The sequence below is a fragment of the Callorhinchus milii genome, unplaced genomic scaffold (assembly GCF_018977255.1).
Source record: "Callorhinchus milii isolate IMCB2004 unplaced genomic scaffold, IMCB_Cmil_1.0 Scaffold1, whole genome shotgun sequence".
Lineage (NCBI taxonomy): Eukaryota > Metazoa > Chordata > Chondrichthyes > Chimaeriformes > Callorhinchidae > Callorhinchus > Callorhinchus milii.
The window spans coordinates 109,550,025-109,567,653 of record NW_024704742.1 but is presented as its reverse complement, the minus strand read 5'-3'; the positions used below and the strand labels follow the sequence as shown (position 1 = coordinate 109,567,653).

The 17,629-nt window shown below is 38.8% G+C and overlaps 1 protein-coding gene across 3 annotated transcripts in view; it reads right to left on the bottom strand.

Annotated features, from left to right (window-relative positions):
* The window catches only part of kiaa0825 (KIAA0825 ortholog), a 194,844-nt gene that overhangs the window by 173,453 nt on the left and 3,762 nt on the right, over positions 1 to 17,629 (bottom strand). For 2 of the 3 annotated variants that reach the window (XM_007893070.2, XM_007893069.2), the window contains exon 2: positions 11,356 to 11,489. In XM_007893070.2, the coding sequence (XP_007891261.1) occupies positions 11,356 to 11,480 (125 nt within the window). In that variant the 5' untranslated portion in view covers positions 11,481 to 11,489. Of the gene's footprint in view, positions 1 to 11,355; positions 11,490 to 13,727; positions 13,778 to 17,629 lie in introns of those variants that run through there. The other variant, XM_042334331.1, reaches the window with a different exon arrangement.

Below are 17,629 nucleotides of genomic sequence, written 5' to 3'. Positions count from 1 at the left end.
CTTCATGTCCCCCACCTTGCCCACCCCATCATTGGCAGGCGGGCCTTCAGCTCTCTGTCCCCACCCTCTGGAACTCCATCCTACAGTACCTTCGTCTCGCCTCCTCCCTTGCATCCTTCAGGACCCATCTCAAGACCTTCCTCTTTGACCGTGCCTTCGGTCACCCTCCTACCCCTCTCCACCCACCCTCCACCCCTCCTGATCCCAACCACCAGCACGGGTGCAGATCCCTGACTGTCCAACGCCTTAGGATGTCCTCCTGAGGTGAAAGGCGCTATATAAATGTGATTTGTTATTGTTGTTAAAAATAAAAGTTAGCAGAAGCCAAGGTATTAGAGATAAAACTATCCATATCGTAGTTTACTCGTACAAGGCACTGGTAAGCTTCTCCTGCTTGTACAACTACGATCACCCTGTGGCAGCCAGTTTGCACACAGCAATCTACAAGACCAACAAAGTAGGAAGTGACTCAATGAATCACAGCCATTTTAGTACAAAAAGGTTGACATGAGGGAAACATTGTTGCTGTGAAGCAGCTTACTGCTGACAATGTTCCAAAATATTTGATGTAGCAAACAACAATCAAATACACACACCCCTAAATTGTTCTTATGAAAATACATTAGAAGAAGACAACAGAGATGTTTTACATTTGTTTTCTTTAGGAGTCAAAAATGCCTCAGAAATTTGTCCTTTGCCACCCATCCATGGTTCCCTATAGACTGAAAAATCAATTGTACCACATACGTCAGCACCATAACCTAACCACGTACAACAGGACAAGGACTATCACTTTGGCTCAAATAACAGTAGTGGATTCAGGTTGTGGTAAACTGCAGATATTGGAACGGGAAGAAGAGAAATGGGACGAGAAAATTCTTGAGAGATAAAGAGCAGTATGCCAACACTCAATCTATGGTAACACCCTTCTCAACCTGCCATAGGCATATTCGATGGCACACCAGCACATTCCAATGCAACAACAACAGCAAAATTACATTTGTATAGCGCCTTTCACGTCGGGAGGACATCCCAAGGAGCTGGAACAGACAGAGTTATGGGACCCGAGCTGGGGGTCGGGGTGGGAGAGGGTGGAGGGCAGGGGGGTAAGCAGAGAGATCAAAAGCACGGTCGAAAAGGAGGGTCTTGAGGTGGGTCTTGAAGGTAGCGAGGGAGGGGTCGAGACGGAGGGATTGTGGGATGGAGTTCCAGAGGGTGGGGGCAGAGTGGCAGAAGGCCCGCCCGCCAATAGTGGGGCAAGCGAGGGGGGGGACGTGAAGCAGGCCAGAGCCTACTGAGCGGAGGGAGCGAACAGGATGTCAGAAGGTTCGGAGGTCGGAGAGGTAGGGGGGAGCAAAGCCGTGGCGGGCTTTGAAGGTGAGGACAAGGATCTTGAGGCAAGGATGGGGGTGATAGGGTCGCGGAGCCTAGTGCGGGAGAAGACACTAAAAGAAAACTGTGTGTCAACACCCAATATTAGACTGTGATAGTTGAGCCAGGGTGACTATATCATTGATACGAAGAGTAAGTTGAATCATTTCCTGAGCCGGCACAAGATATGATGGGCCGAATAGCCTCCTTCTGTGCTGTATAATTCTATGAAAACACCTAAAATTTCTAAGAGATACAAAAGTTATCGTCAATTACAGTTGTGCTATTCATAAAGTCTAAGCAAAATGTAGAAACACTAAATCACTAATTTAAAAAAACTAACATTTTCTGACATTGATATTTAAGAAAGTTTTACCCAATAATTTAAAATGGGGGTGCACTTTCTAAAAACTTTTTTTTAAAGTAACTAAGCACAAGTTTTATATATACCCTAGAGTTTCATAAATTGAACCTACACTGTATCCAAGAGGAAAACAACAAAAATGTTAATTACTTCATTAAAGATTTTGTGGGAATACTGTCATTTTATTGACATCCCCCAAGGCTGGCATTTCAGGGAAGAGAATACGAAGCAGACGTGCTCCATTTGAGTGGACCCTTGCAGAGCATGCCTGGGAGGCGCCAATGAGTGACGTGTAATTGGGTCTGTTTCGAGAGTTTTACTGTGCTCACTACTAACCAACACTAAATTTAGTGGAGACTGATTTAAAAAGAGAAAAGAAGGCTCCTGCTTAGTCTATAAAGGGACCAACTCTGCACAACTTGAAGGTGGCTAGCAGCCATACTCTGCAAGGATCCTGACCTGACCTCAATGGAATGAACACATTAGCTTTGGCAGTCTACGTTTGCTCTGAAATCTCAGTCTACATGTGCTCTACAGAGCATCTTATTATATAATCCTTAATGGTGGGAATATTTAATAATAATAATATAATAATCCTTGCATTTGATATAGCGCTTTTCACGTCTTCTCGATGTCTCAAAGCGCTTGACAGAATAGACTATAAAGTGAATTGACCGTATATTTGTGGGCAAAACGCGGCAGCCAATTGCTCACAGCAGTGTCCCACAAATAGTCGTGGATTGAAATTATCAATTTATTTTTGTTTTGTGAGGGATTATTATTAGGCATGTGGAGTAAGGAAACTTGCCCAAGGTTTCGCCCTGCATGGAATTGAACCCAGGTGTCTCGCTTGCAAGGCAAGTGCTCTAACCACTGAGCTACAGGGCTCCACAAATACTTGTCAACCAAATGCTGAGACAAGGAGGTAGGAATCTTACATTTGAAATACTTCTGTCTATACTAGCATTGCCCTTCAAATATATTTTGTAATATAACATTCTACCATGTATTTTGATAACTTACAGGGTAAAAATCAACTATATTAATTGGCTTAATTAACCACACAGTTAATACTATATGTTTTAGCATGGATATGAGTATGTTAAAAGCATAATCCCTCCAGTTCCAATCTGCTATAAAAATGCTAATTAATTCTCTAGACTGCTTTTTCAGAAGTGAGAAAAAGAGAAATCCCTAATCAATTCTGCATTTTAAAAAAAGGTACCTTTTATTTTTTAAACAATGAAACTGTTTACATACCCAATTTAACATTTGAAAATAAAATAATGCTATTTATGTTTGATATAGCATCTTAGCACACCAAAATGTTTCAAACTGCCCTTCACACAATCAATTATTTTGAAGCACATTGGCCGTTATATGGACAAATACCACAACATGCCATATCAACAATGATTGCCAAATTAATCAGAGGGGCATTAGCCAAATTATGAGAATTCATGTGCTTCTTTAAAATAGTGCCAGAAGGATCTTTAATATTCACCTGAAGCATCTTCAATTTAACACTTCACCAAATGATGGCGCCTTCAAGAATGAGCATTGCAATGCGGAACAGCACACTATGTGCATCAGCCTATCTCAGTCGATAGCACTCTAACCCTCTTCACCAGAAGATTGTGGATTCAAGCTCTACGTCAGGACTTTGAACTCACACTCTAATGCAGTGTTGAGGGTGTGCTGCATTGTTGATACAGATGAGACCTAAACCAAAGTTCAATATGCCTATGCAGGTGGAATGCTAAAGATCCCATGGCACTATTTGAAGAGAGAAGGGAAATCCTGGCGAACAATCCCCCAAATGACTGTTTGTAGGACATTGCTCTGCACAAATTGGCTGCCATGTTCACCTACAATACACAGTAAATCTTGTGAAGTGCTTTTAGATATTCACCAATTGTGAATGGTGCTATATTAAATGCAAACATTATTAATTATATTCCCTCAGTGCTGCACTGGAAAATCAGTTTAGATTATAAACTACCAAAAACCCTCTTAGACAGAGTGTTACCAACTTAGTGCCACTGAATTAAAACTTTTAATAAAGTAATTAATATAGTAAAACTTGATTTACATTGATTACATTAGAACCTGCAAACACTTGGGCTGTGCTCTTCGAGACACAATGAGTTGATTTCATGAGAAAGTACATCACAACATCCAGTGACTAATTGGAGCTTCAAATAGATGGTCTGGTAAGCTGTTGTACAATATATTTTCTTTTTAAACTATGTTGTTTTAACTGAAATAACTACCAGATTAATATCAATACTTCTGCTGCTTATAATTCCACTGAGAAAGAACAGACCTTTAATTAAATGACTTGCTCTTGAAATTGCTAGAAAGAATGGAGTCATTCTTTCTTGGAATTTCAAGTCCAAGTCAGTTAATTAATCAGGATCTGGAGGTTAACATATACAACTGAAAGTTCCTGTATTTAGTAAGGGGAAAGGCTAAAAGCAAACACCCGTCTAATACCCCAACTGATGCATTTCTCTGAGTCAGAGAGGGGGTTAGGATTTTGTGCCAATCGCCAATATAAACAGAGTGAAACAGAAACAAACTCTATTGGCTGTTGTGCAGGAATTCCAACCTATTTGAAGGTTTGCTCTACTGCTGTTATCTATTTTGAATATGTAAGGATGTAATTTAGCTTATGTAACTTTGAAAATGCATCCAACTGAATATTCAGTTCTATTGAACAATTGCAACAGATGGGGTTGGTATTCCGTCACAAAATGGCAAACTTAGCCTACATAATATTACCATTCTTATACTATAATATTACTCTAATGATATACACAGGCCTTTAATAGCAAGATTGAAGATGGGAAAAAAATATGGGCAAATGAGATGCTAAGTTTTATTCAGAGAGGTACTAAACACAAAGAAGTGATAATCTATGTGTACAAGACATTAGTTAGTCTGAAGCTGTATCGTAGTTTCGAGTATCCCAGTTAAAGAAAGCTTATTATACATGGAGGGGCGTATATGTTAGATTGACTAGAATTATACCAGGTATTAAAGAATAATATTTGATCCACCCCACAAATTAATTGTCCACTTCACTCAGTTGCCAAGCTTACAGATCTAAAAAAGCCATTGGGGAAAAATACTAGCAAGCAGCCCACACCAATGAACCCATATACCTGCTTAAGTCACAGTCTTCTGGAGAAGAGGGCTAAAGTAGAAAAGTTTTGAAAAGAGGAATAAAATAACAGCTTATGTATGCAAAAAACACTATTTAAGAGAAAGAGAGAGAGAGAAAATTTGCAGGTAGAAGGGAGATGTGTTGTCAGTTTCGAATTACTTAATTAGATGCCATAAGGCTCCATAAATGTTTGCCTGTAAATACAAATATACAATTATCTTGACATAATATAAACTTAACAACTTTAATATCAACTTATCCTATCTTTTTTTTCCCCCCAATTTCCAACTTCTTACTGACAGAAGGCATCATCCCAAAATAGCTTGAGTACAGAATTTTTATTAAACTAAAAAGAATTGCAGAATTTATTAAAAAATAGGCGCATCATTGTTATCAAAATCAAGTATAAGAAGAAGGAACTTGCATTTGTATGTCTTATTAAATCCAAATGTCTCAAACCACTTCACAAGTAATTTTTGGAATGTGTAGTTACTGTTTTTGTAGCCAAACACTGCAGCTATTTACCCAAAGAAGCATAAGGTGAATAACCAATTATTCTGGAGGATTGTTTGCTAGAGTACCGGAGAAAACTTATGAGTTAATACTCTATGTAAATCACATATACTGTATATATATTCCAGCACTGGGTTGTGATCAGGAGCAGAAATGTTGGCGGAATTTTCTCCGCTCTAGCCAGTTTTTACTTTTAGAACTTTGACTTCTGCTTCAGTTAAAACTAGTTAATTCAGAATTGTCTGGGGGTTGTACCACAAACGTTTTCAAAAGCCAAACAATAACGTGAGGTTTACATAACTGAGTTCAGTTTTGGGTACCTCAAGAAAGATGTAAGGTCTTGGAAGGGTGCAGAAGAGGTTTAAGGGAATTATTCTGGGGATGAAGGGCTATAGTTATAAGGAGAGATTGGAGAGGTTGGGTTGTTTTCATTGGGGCTGAGAAAGTTGAGGGGGGAAAATAGGTGTACAAAATTATGAGGAGTTTTGTCAGGATAAATAGGGAGAAGCCATTTCATTGATAGGGGAGTCAGTGACTAGGGGACATAGTTATGATAATCACAAGAACAGCAAAAGAAGAACTTAAGATGAACAGCAGAGTTGTTGAGATGCAGAATGCCCTGCCGAGTAGGGTGGCAGAGGCGCAGTCCATTGTAGCTTTCAGTAGGGAAGTAGACAGGAATATAAAAGGAGAGGGGCTTGAAGGGGTAAGGGGCTTGGGTGGGGTGGTGGGATTGAGATGTTCTCCTTGTTCTGTTTGCCGCTGCAGACTCAATGGGTTGAATGGCCTCCTTTGCTGTCAATTTCTATGTTTCGACTCTCCATTATGTCCTATACAGTTGCATCTCATTTATGGCCAATTGTAAAAAAAGAATTTAAGTATTATATTTAAGGGACCTTCTTAGGACCAGATGCAACTTAATTCACCAGTTAGTCATGGAGCTAATTTATATTTAAATCCATAACTTAATACACAAACAAAATGGAAGCACCATTCAAATTAAGTTCTCAACTGTTGGGCAGAAATAATAGCGATAAGTTAAGCATAACAGGGATTATCTCTATACAATGAGTAATTTGAATATCTACTTTTTTTAATCAAATCACGTCACACAGCTCTTAAAAAAATAATAGCAGGATGAGTCAGTGTTAAAACTAATTGTATTTGGGGTCAAAACGCTGCATTTATTATACGTCAGAAGCCTAGGAAGCAGGGTGGGCAGAGAATTTTTTAATTTATTTGTGGAGGGGGAAGACAATGTCACACCTGAATTGATATAACTTAATAAGTATGAAATATACTGTATATTATTTATATTTCCAATATTCCCAGACAGTGCATTGGCCAATGAGTGTTAGAAATTATGTGAAAATTATTTCTGCAAAGGTTCTCTTAAAATGAATGAGGATGTTGAAAGCCATAACAGACAAAGGCAGGATTAAGAGTGACGGGCGTGTAATATATTTTTGTCCCTGAGTTTTTCTCACTCCAGTATCCAAAATATATTTTAAAAAATGCAGTTTTGTAACAATGGAAACAACTTGTAATTTGTAACAAGTGCAAAAATTCCACAAATGTACATGAATATCCTCAAAGTAAAAGGTTCACTCACCTCATCCACATGACAAGGTCCACTGTAATGTTGGTCCCAGTGCCGGGTTGCTGGCTTGAGGGAGTAGGCAAGCGCCCCCCCACCCCCTCCCAACCTGTGACCTCGCTCCCTCGCCTGCTCTATGAAACACACTCTCTCTTTGGTCTTCTATCTATTGTATTCAGCTTTCTTCCTGTGTATGTTTTATAAGGATTTTTAAGATTTATTTAGTTCAATACATTGTTTTTCATTTTATTTCATATTATTTTGTATTTGTGAAGAACACAAAGGTCTATTTATAACCACATGTTCAAACAAACTGCTGACACTTGCTGTCTGGACTTGAACACCATGAGACACCCAGATGACACCTGACACCCCACACACATGGAGCTGCAGTGTGAGTCAGCGTCTTCAGATAAGAAATTAAAATTAGAGAGGGGGAAAGAAGTGACTTCAGGTGTGAATGTTTTACTTTTAAAAAAANTGTCATTTTGTCTAGGAATATTTTCAATTCAAACAAAACTAACTTTAGTATAAATTTTCTCCTAAATCTCCGTGGTGATTTTGTGGCACATGTGTAAAAGAATATGTAAAAGCATACGTGACTAACTATTTAAACTTTAAAAAAAGAGGCTGGACATTATATAACAATTCAAATGACTAAAGTAAAAGCCATTGATTAGTTACCTGCTGAGATTATACAAAGTAATCTGTCAAAATGAATTAGCCACAGGTGGGTTTCATAATGCACCATTTAAAATGTTGAAGTAAGATCTCTTTAAAAGACACTTCAACAAGTTCAAAATAAAGTGCACTGAAATCAATACTTTCTCAGAATCAAAGACCCTTTTCTGTAAAGCAAATGGATGCAATGAAAAGTAAGACCACTGCCTGTGGTCTAATTGGTGACTTACTGCTAAGTTGTAGGATAGCCCTCTGACAATGACTGACACTGTTCAGTGAGACAAAGTTGGTCTGCAGCTTCCCACCTACTATAAGTTTCCAGCAATGTGAAACAAGATTCCACGGCTGTAAACCCTGGTCCCAAAACATTTTGTCAAAGATCTTTATCACAGTCAGCCAGAAGCATCTGATTAGATGAGATGTAATGGATTACAGTATTTCAAATAGGAAGGATTTGATTTGTCAATCCATCATAATCTGTTTCAACTGGGAAGGAGTCTTTAGGTAAATCTCTGACATGTGAATGCTAGTTAATGACTCTGGTCCATAAATAGGTTTCATTATTTACAGAAGCAAAGGATTTTGTAATTTGTTTTCTCACATTTATAAGGCAATTTGGCAGGTGAATGTCACAGTTCCATCATGTAAGTAAAATATTTGCAGAATTAACCACAATATTCTGGTCAATGAACATGGGGATTTCTTCTGCAAGTGGGCATTACTAAAGTTGTAGACTGGATTAAAAAAGGGGAGGGAATTGTAAAAATGTCCTTTCTGATGTCACTTCCAGTCCAGAGCTGGTGTACACAAAGTAAAGGTGTCCATCAGGAAGCGCCGTCCTTCAGCTGAAACATTAAACTGAGGACATGCCTGCCTGTTCAAGTGCATGTTAAACATCCCATAGCACTATTTAAAAAGAGAAGGGAGATACTCCCAGTATCCTAGCCAACAATTCCCCAAATAAGATTGACCATTCACTTTATGGCTGTTTGTAGTATGTTGCTGCGTATAAATCGGCTTCCGGATTTGCCACAAAATCCACAGTCTCTGCATTTTAGAGTAAAATCCTGTGAAAGGCACTAAATAAATATAAGGATTACAGTCAATTCCTGATAACTTGTCACTCAATGACAAGTTATCCAGAGTGGTGAGTTAGTCATATGTCTAAATACATAAATAAATGCAGCCAGAATATTGATAGCATAATGACTTAAGAGGTAGTAACAAGCTAAGCTAGGGTCAAGTTACCGTATTATTATTATTAATTAGTTAGTAAGTGCTGAGTTTGCTGTGGATTTTTTTTTGACGGGTTTGGGAGTCTGAGCAGAGCCAGGGTGAGTTTTGGAAATTTTATTTTGTGTGTTTATTAAGTTTAATTTTATGTCAATTACATTTAATTTTCTTCAGTTTAGGTACTATGTACAATGTTTAAGTTTAGTGTTCACAGTTATAGGATTAGAAATATAAAAGTCTTCCTAGTTAAAATTTGGAGCAGATATTATTTTATCCTCATCCACCACCTCTCCTCTCACCTCAACCTTCATGGTTCTGTCCTTGAATGGTTCAGATCCTACATCTCACACCATCTCTTCGTTCACCCACAAATATACAGTCAATTCACCCACAAATTTGTTCGCCCACAAATATACAGTCAATTCGCTTTAGTGTGTTCTGTGAAGCGCTTTGGGACGTCCTCCCGACGTGAAAAGCGCTATATCAAATGCAAGGATTATTATTATTATTATAATCCCTCCAAAAAAACAAAACAATAATAAATTGTTCATTTTCAATCTACGACTGTTTGTGGAACACTGCTGTGCGCAATTGGCTACCGCATTCGCCCACAAATATACAGTCAATTCACTTTACAGTATATTCTGTGAAGCACTTTGAGACGTCTAGAAGACGTGAAAAGTGCTATATCAAATGCAAGGATTATTATTATTATTATCTCCACTTCTTCTCCACAAACAGTTTCTCCTCTTGCTCCTGCACCATCACATGCGGCGTTCCTCAGGGCTCTGTCCTTGGTCCCCTCCTCTTCAACATCTATATGCTCCCGCTTGGTGACATCATCTGCAGACGTAGGATCAAGTTCCACATGTATGCAGATGACACCCAACTGTATCTCTCTGCCTCCATCCTTGACTCCAGGACCACTGCTGTCCTGACAGAATATCTGTCAGACATCAAGTCCTGGAAGAGAGCTCACTTTCTTCAGTTGAACGTCAACAAGACCGAGGCCCTCCTGATTGGCTCCTGTCATCGCCTCCACATCATCATCATCCAAGGATGCACACTTCCTCCATAAACTGCAGATCATCCAGAACTCTGTAGCCCGTGTCCTCTCCCGCACTAGGCTCTGTGACACTATCACCCCCATCCTCGCCCAACTCCACTAACTTCCCATCACACAGAGGATACAGTTCAAGATCCTGGTCCTCACCTTCAAAGCCCTCCATGGCCTCGCTCACCCCCACCTCTGGGACCTCCGAAACCCCTACCAACCTGCCCGTTCGCCTCACCCACGCCACCATTGGTGAGTGGGCCTTCAGCCAGTCTGCTCCCACCCTCTGGAACTCCATGCCACAGTCCCTTTGCCTCACCTCTCCCTTTCCGCCTTCAAGACCCATCTCAAGACCCTCCTTCGACCGTACCTTCGATCACCCTCCTTCCTCCCCTGCCCTCCACTCTCCCCATTTCCAACCCCCAGTTCGGGTTCGAAACACTAACTGTCCAGCACCTTGGGACGTCCTGCGGATGTGAAAGGTGCTTTACAAATATAATTTTGTTGTTATTTTATTTTACTCTGGTGGAACTTTGCTTTTAAACGAAGACCTGTACTATTTTCACAATTTATTTAGACCTTGGTTTAAAAGCCGGTGGTTAGACACTATGCAATTTTTCACTTGGTGTAAATGGATGTTTCTGTGAGTTTCAGAGTTCTATCAATGCTCACAGTGGAAATTTGTAATGATTGTCTATTTGATATATTTAATCATAACAACATAAGAAATACTAGAAGAAAAAAGACCAAGGTCCATCTACTTCACCTTCCACTTTTGCGGTTGCATGGACATATGTCCCAAACTACCTATGTACTATATCCCATAATGTTATTTTCTAAAAGAAAATTATCTAATCTGTGTTTGAAATAATCAACACTTCATCAAATTATATAAGATGCATGTTTTACAGATACCAAAATTGTAATTATTATGATTAAGGTGTTTGTGTACTAAATATTCAATAAAGAATTTTCTTGAATGTACCAATGGGATAGAACACTCTGAATTATTATGTACTACGTGGAAACCGTGTGCAAAGCTAGGTGTCTTCCCGACGTGAAAGGCGCTCTATAAATGCAATCTTGTTGTTGTTGTTGGTGTAATATTCACCATGTGTAAAATACATGGGTACAGAGGGAATTGCAGGTTCCTTTAATTATGTAATGAACAATTTCCTACTTTAAGAGGAAGAAATAATTTGGTTATCCATGTAATTATATAACCTGCTACTCTAACGCAAATAAAACATGGATCGTGCCTGTGCTGGCTCTTTGAAAGAGCCGGCACAGGCACGAATGGTCTCCTTCTGTGCTGTAAGATTCTATGATTCTAAATCATTTGAGTACAAGTTTCCATATGAGAGAGTACCTACCACGCAGCATTATCCTTCAACCTCTCTTCAATGTCACCCAGCGCCAAATCCAGGTCACCTGGTAAAGTGTCCAAGAAACAATCTGAGCAGGAATGATCCAATAGGTAATCACCTTCCCATTCCATTATCAATACCTGAAAGTACAAATGCATAGTGATGATTTAACAATGATATACAAATAAATAAGTAACAATCTTGACAAAAGGCAATGCAGGAAATTGCATATTGCATCTCTAAGTTAACATTTCCTATGAAATGGTCTCCAATTTTAGATTCATCATAATAAGTAGGATTTGAACACCATAAAGGTTGCTCTGTCTCATAGTGATTGTTTGAGAATACAACAACAACAACTTGGGTTTATATAGCGCCCTCCTCGTTGGACGGCATCTCAGAGCGCTTCACAGTAACGGATCCCAAGGCTGAGCCAGGGGGAGGGGGAGGAAGGTGAGGAAGGCGCGGTCGAAAAGAAAAGAAATAGTAGTGAAATATCATATTATTTTGTTTAGCTTACTAAATTCTGTTATACATTTAAGTAAAAATGGTTCCTCTCAGCAGTTTATTAAAAAACAGTTCATGAAGTTACATTAACCAATCAGTGCAGAACCTTGCTAATAACAACTTGCATTTATATAGCACCCTTCAGGCAGGGCAGGATCTCGGAGTGCTTATTGCTGTATAGTACTCATTGTTTAGCATATTAACAAGCAGAGATTTAGACAACTGATTGCTGGAAGATACAAAATAATTGCCAATGTGTTGACCCAAAACGTCACTGAAACCTGATCAGACACTCGTGACAGAAATCGTGTGAAACCGTCACAGATAATTGTCATGTGTGTAAATACATGACAATTCTCACAATTCTACCAAGAGTGCTTAAAACCCATGACACTCACACACTCTCCCTTCCACTCTCATTCTCTCTCACACACACACGCTCTCATGCCCAGCTACAAATGAGAGAACCATGCTCAGCTTGGAATGAGAGACGTTTCTTTTAATTTCATAGAAGTATCATTTACAGTCTAGGAGTTCCAAGCCAGAGAGTAATAATAATAAGAGACAACTCAAAGTGCTTCACAGAATATACTGTAAAGTTGATTGACTGTATATTTTGCGAGCAAAATGCGTCAGCCAATCGACTGACCGGGTTCCTACTTACTGCGAGGTAAAAGAGTAACTTCTGTTCTAATACTGCAGTTTCTGGATTCATTAATGTCTTCTAATTTTTAATGCTTGGAAACTAATTTTCACCGTCTCCAAGAAGTCTAGTCTTTAGCTCATTTTGAACACCAAATTCACCATTTTTTTTAACACCAATATTTTATATCAGCAGTGTTCTACAGTGTTTTGGTACCTTTTGAGATCAATGGTGTGCTAAATTTATTTACCCACAACCTTTAAATTTAAATCTCTCCTGTGTGATGTTTTAGATATGCACTGAAAACCAGATTCAAAACAGAGAGCATCTGTCAATTGAGTTGATATCAAAATTGCATCTTATGCTCTGAGAGCACGCAGCTTAGGGGTATTGACACGATTGACAGCTCCTCTACTTTGGTTCTAGTGCACAATGTGCATCAAATAATCTCACTGCACTTATTCAATTAAACCTTCAATGATTTAAGTAGTAGTTCTGTACCAATTAAACTATATTCTTTTCAGCTGATTAATACCAAGGTCAAGGAAACTAAAGCAATTCATATTTTTATATAATACTACACGACAAATATGTAAATGTAATTTTAACCAATGTGGCAGGGTAGAATCATGTGCTGGTTTTGAAAGCTGAAATAAGCTTTTGAAGGGTTTGAATGCCTCTTGTTAAGGGAAATTTAAATAAGTTAGAGGAACACAAGTACAATATGGATTGGTGCAGTACTTACAAAAGGAGAATTAAATATAATATACAGAGGCATATGCAGGTTTGATTCCCAGTCCTTCCTGAGTTGATCACAGTAAGGGATGGAGTTGGAATACTTCAATTTGCTAGTCTTGGCTAGGGGTGAGGAAGGAGGGGTAAAGATCAGACACCGTGTCTGCTACTAATCAATGATCCCTATTAGAAAGTACGCATGTAAGAATATCTGAAGCCTGAAATTCCACATAGCCCCAGATCATTAGAACATTTTACCTTGAAATTTAAGATCGCACAGAATTGTGAAAAATTCTTAATTTATAAGCCAATTATTTTTAAAAATTGTAGAAAACTGTTTTCCAAATTAAAAACAAATTCAAGATTTTCCCACAATTTGCATGATATAAATTGTAATCAAAATGATTTTACGGGTTAAGATTAAATGAAATTCCATGGCCTCAGGTAAGAACGGGATTGGGCCTGGTATTCATGCCCTTAATGATTCAATTACCTGTTGACATTCACTACCCAGGCCCACCCATGAAGAATGGTCACTCAGCCACAGGTACCCATGAAACTGAACCACAGCTAAATCACAGCACCTTGGGAAAAACTGGCAAAAATAATCTTATGAGGTTGTAAGTATCTTAATGAAATTGACAAAGCAACTTAGAAAAATAAATCAAACATCCACCCACCCCACCACCTCAACCAGTAAAAGAGACATACAGTACTTTACATTTGCTTCATTCTTCTATTTAATTAATCTTTATGCTAAATAATTTCAGTAAGAACATCACCCCAAAAAAATCTCTTACTGAGCATTTAGGATCAAACACATCAAGAATGTTATCACTTTTCGAGTGGCAGATAATGGAGAGTGTCAGCATCAATTTCATTTTCACACACTCAGTTTCCTCCATCTATCTTGATTTTAATAATCCCTGTCAAATCGCAAACAGTCCACATTACCTTCTTGACACTGGAGCCTTCAATAGGGAGAAAGGAGCTCAACATTCATTTAACTGCTACAAAAGAAAGCTGTCTAGCTGGACAAATATTATTTCCACACTTGACAAGCACTACAGTTAACCATGTATTTTTTTAAACTGAAGCTGCCAACATTTTGATATGAGCTTCTTGTTCAGTGCTGATCCCTTCAATGGATTAGTTGGCCAACAATTGTAACTTTGATTTTAAAGAACTGAAAGGAACCAGCATTACACCAAGCAATACGTCACCTTTGGATATACCAGAAAATAAATTTTAAAAAAATAACTAAACACCAAACATATTTGCAGTAATTATGGTTGTGTAGTACAGTACAAACATAGTACAAGGACAACAATGCAAATTCCAGGCAGTTTAGAAAGATGTATGAACATGCGCTGCATGTGTACTGAAGTGGCGAACTGCAGGTTATTTATTAGTAGATACTTTATTAGACTAGACTGATGCACTTGATGAAGTCCTGGAAAAGTAGGTTATAGACGTGCACATTTAAAGGTATGTGTAGTTGGGACAAAGTGATTAGTGGGTACTCTGAATAAAGCGATGGGATTTTTAGTATTCACCAAGACAAACAGATAAAAAGGCATTTAACTTTTAACACTGCATTGTGGTCTCAGCATTAGGTCAAATATTATCCTTTGGAGTCTGAATCCACAATATTCTGGTCCAAATATGGCACAATATTAACTAAACAAATACTAAATTATCATTTTCTATCTGCCAGTTTACCCAAATTATTCATGTTGCTTAAATTCATGCAGTTATTCTCAAAGGAATATATTTATCATTGTTCTTTTCTCACGACTAGCTTTTTAAATGAGATTCAGAATTTTTCATTGGTTGTTAATTAGAGATACCCGTAATTCCCTCTATTTCATGCAATTCCATGTGGTAATCATACAGCTGTATTTACATAATGTTTAGGCATGGATAGACCTGCCCCATTGCCTAGTTCTGGAATTTCTGGTCAGCTAATATCATGGCACACCGCAAAAATATTTATGCTTGTCACAAACAATGTGTCACTTAGATAAAACACAAAATACTCCAGATGCTGGATATCTGAAAACAAAAGTAGAAGTCGCTGGGAACACTCAGCAGGTCAGGCAGCATCTATGGAGAAAGTGAATCAACGTTTCGGGTCCAGTTATTCTGACGAAGGGTCGTGGACCCGAAACGTTGAGTCACTTTTCTTTCTCCATAGATGCTGCCTGACCTGCTGATTGTTCCCAGCGACTTCTGTTTTTGTATCACTTAGATTAGTAACTCATTTCCACATTTTGCTGACAGCAGCCATATTTAGCAACACAAGTATCAGTTAGTCTTAGGAGTTTTCCGACATTTCCCAATTTTGTCATTAGTTTTGGAACAATAACCGTTTCAATATACCAATTAATTCTATGAATAAGTCAACAAAATGAACAATAGATTTGACACTCCATTACTTCATAAATAAATTAAGCCATGGAGATAGTCAGAGTTAAGAGTTTATATCTCATTCAAACAGCAGTAATTCAGTCAGAACATTTCACAGCATACAAAATGATAAGGAGTCCATCTACATATCCAATAAATAATGACAGGAGGCATACATAATCCATCCCATGAAAAAATTAAGTACTATGAATTGTAGGTTTTCAATGACAGGGTAAGTGCTTTAACAGATCTTAACATTGTTTGCCATCCACAGCCAGCAACCATATTATTAATTGGTAGGGATGTGCATTCGAGCTGTGGGCAGGAGGATGGAGGCAATGCTCTCACATGCAGCTCACCAAGCTCATAGGGAGTTTGTGGTACCTCTATCCAATTAGTGAGGACTCAACCTGAGGATGTCTAATGACTTACTTATGACTATTCTTGAAAGGAAAGTCAATGGGATCTCTGTGGAGCTGAGCTGGCCCCATGGTGACGTGACAATGGAATGTTGGAAGCAAGTCAAACCTCTATGATAGTATCAGCAGAGTAGTATCCTGACCTGGGTAGGTCCCAGACCTCCAGGGCACTGCTAATGACAGGCCAGCCAGTCTGGCTCTCCAGCACAACTTGGAGGGGCATACTGATCACCGGGAGCAGGGATTCTTCCAATTCGGGATAGAGTTCCAGAGAACGGTGCAAAACGCTTGCCCACCAATGGTGAGGCAAGTTAGGTGGGGACATGAAACAGGCTGTTGTTTGTTGAGCTCAGGGAACTGAAATAATCAGAGAACACATATCTACAATTGGATGTGCTTTAATCAAGGCAAAACGTTCATTGTATTTTGTTTATGCTATTAAAGTTTTAGAAATGCCCATTAGTGACCCTTATACATATTTATGCTGTTATGCTTGCAGTGGGATTTGTCTGATATTGCTTAGACTTCAGTATATATAGTGGATAAATCCCTTAATCTATCATGCCTCTATACACTTCCAACTATAGTGCTTTGCTTGCTTACATGCTTTACCATATGGCCAAGTTTTTCATATCTATTCATGAACTGTTAAGCATTCGAGCTTTACTTACAACCACTCGACACTCAAAGTGCACAATAATAACTGATGCCATATCTACTTATTTTGACCCTGTTGTAATGAAATATCATTGCACCAAACTGCATCATCTTTATTATGCTAGGTTAAGATACTATTCCGTTTTGGAAACCAGCATATGCTGCACACGCTTTCCTAGGGGTTGAGTTGGTTTGCATGATGCACCAAGTTAGACAAGGGATCTGAGAGTGTAAAAACACCTCCTAACTGCATATGCCATACTATCATAAATGGGGTATTCCTGCATCTGCTTGATAGTTCAACTTACTAACTTGTCAAAGCCATTCCATCTTACACGGTTGCTGTGGCTAAGAGGCCTGTTACAATGCCTATTGGGGTTGATAAACCAAAGCCACATCCCCAATTGACAAAGCAGCCAACCACTTGGCTGGATAATTATAATAATAATTATCCTTCCATTTGGTATTAGCACATTCCCTGTCAGGAGGACTTCTCAAAGAACTTCATAGGATTTTACTGTGAAGTGGAATTAGTATTTATTTGTAGGTGAACTATGATAATACATACCAAATATAGCTGTTCCCAACTTTAGCTGCTCAACACATTCCCTTCTGCGTGAGGAGCACCGTACAGGACAGGGCTAAACACATTTTTAGCCACTAGAAGGCTGAGAACTCATTCTCTTGAATTGATCAGAAGCAATCGATGATCATCTGGGCAGCAGGAGAAATCTTTTCAGCTTGGTGCCTTCAGAAGCATGAAAAAGATTTTGAGATGCCTCTGGAGGCACTAGCATCGTCCTAGCCCTCTCCCAAAAATAATCTGGAACAAATATTTACTCCTGAACTATTCCCCCCAAAATAATAATGTGGTCACTCAATCCCCGACTGTTTGTGGGACACTGCTGTG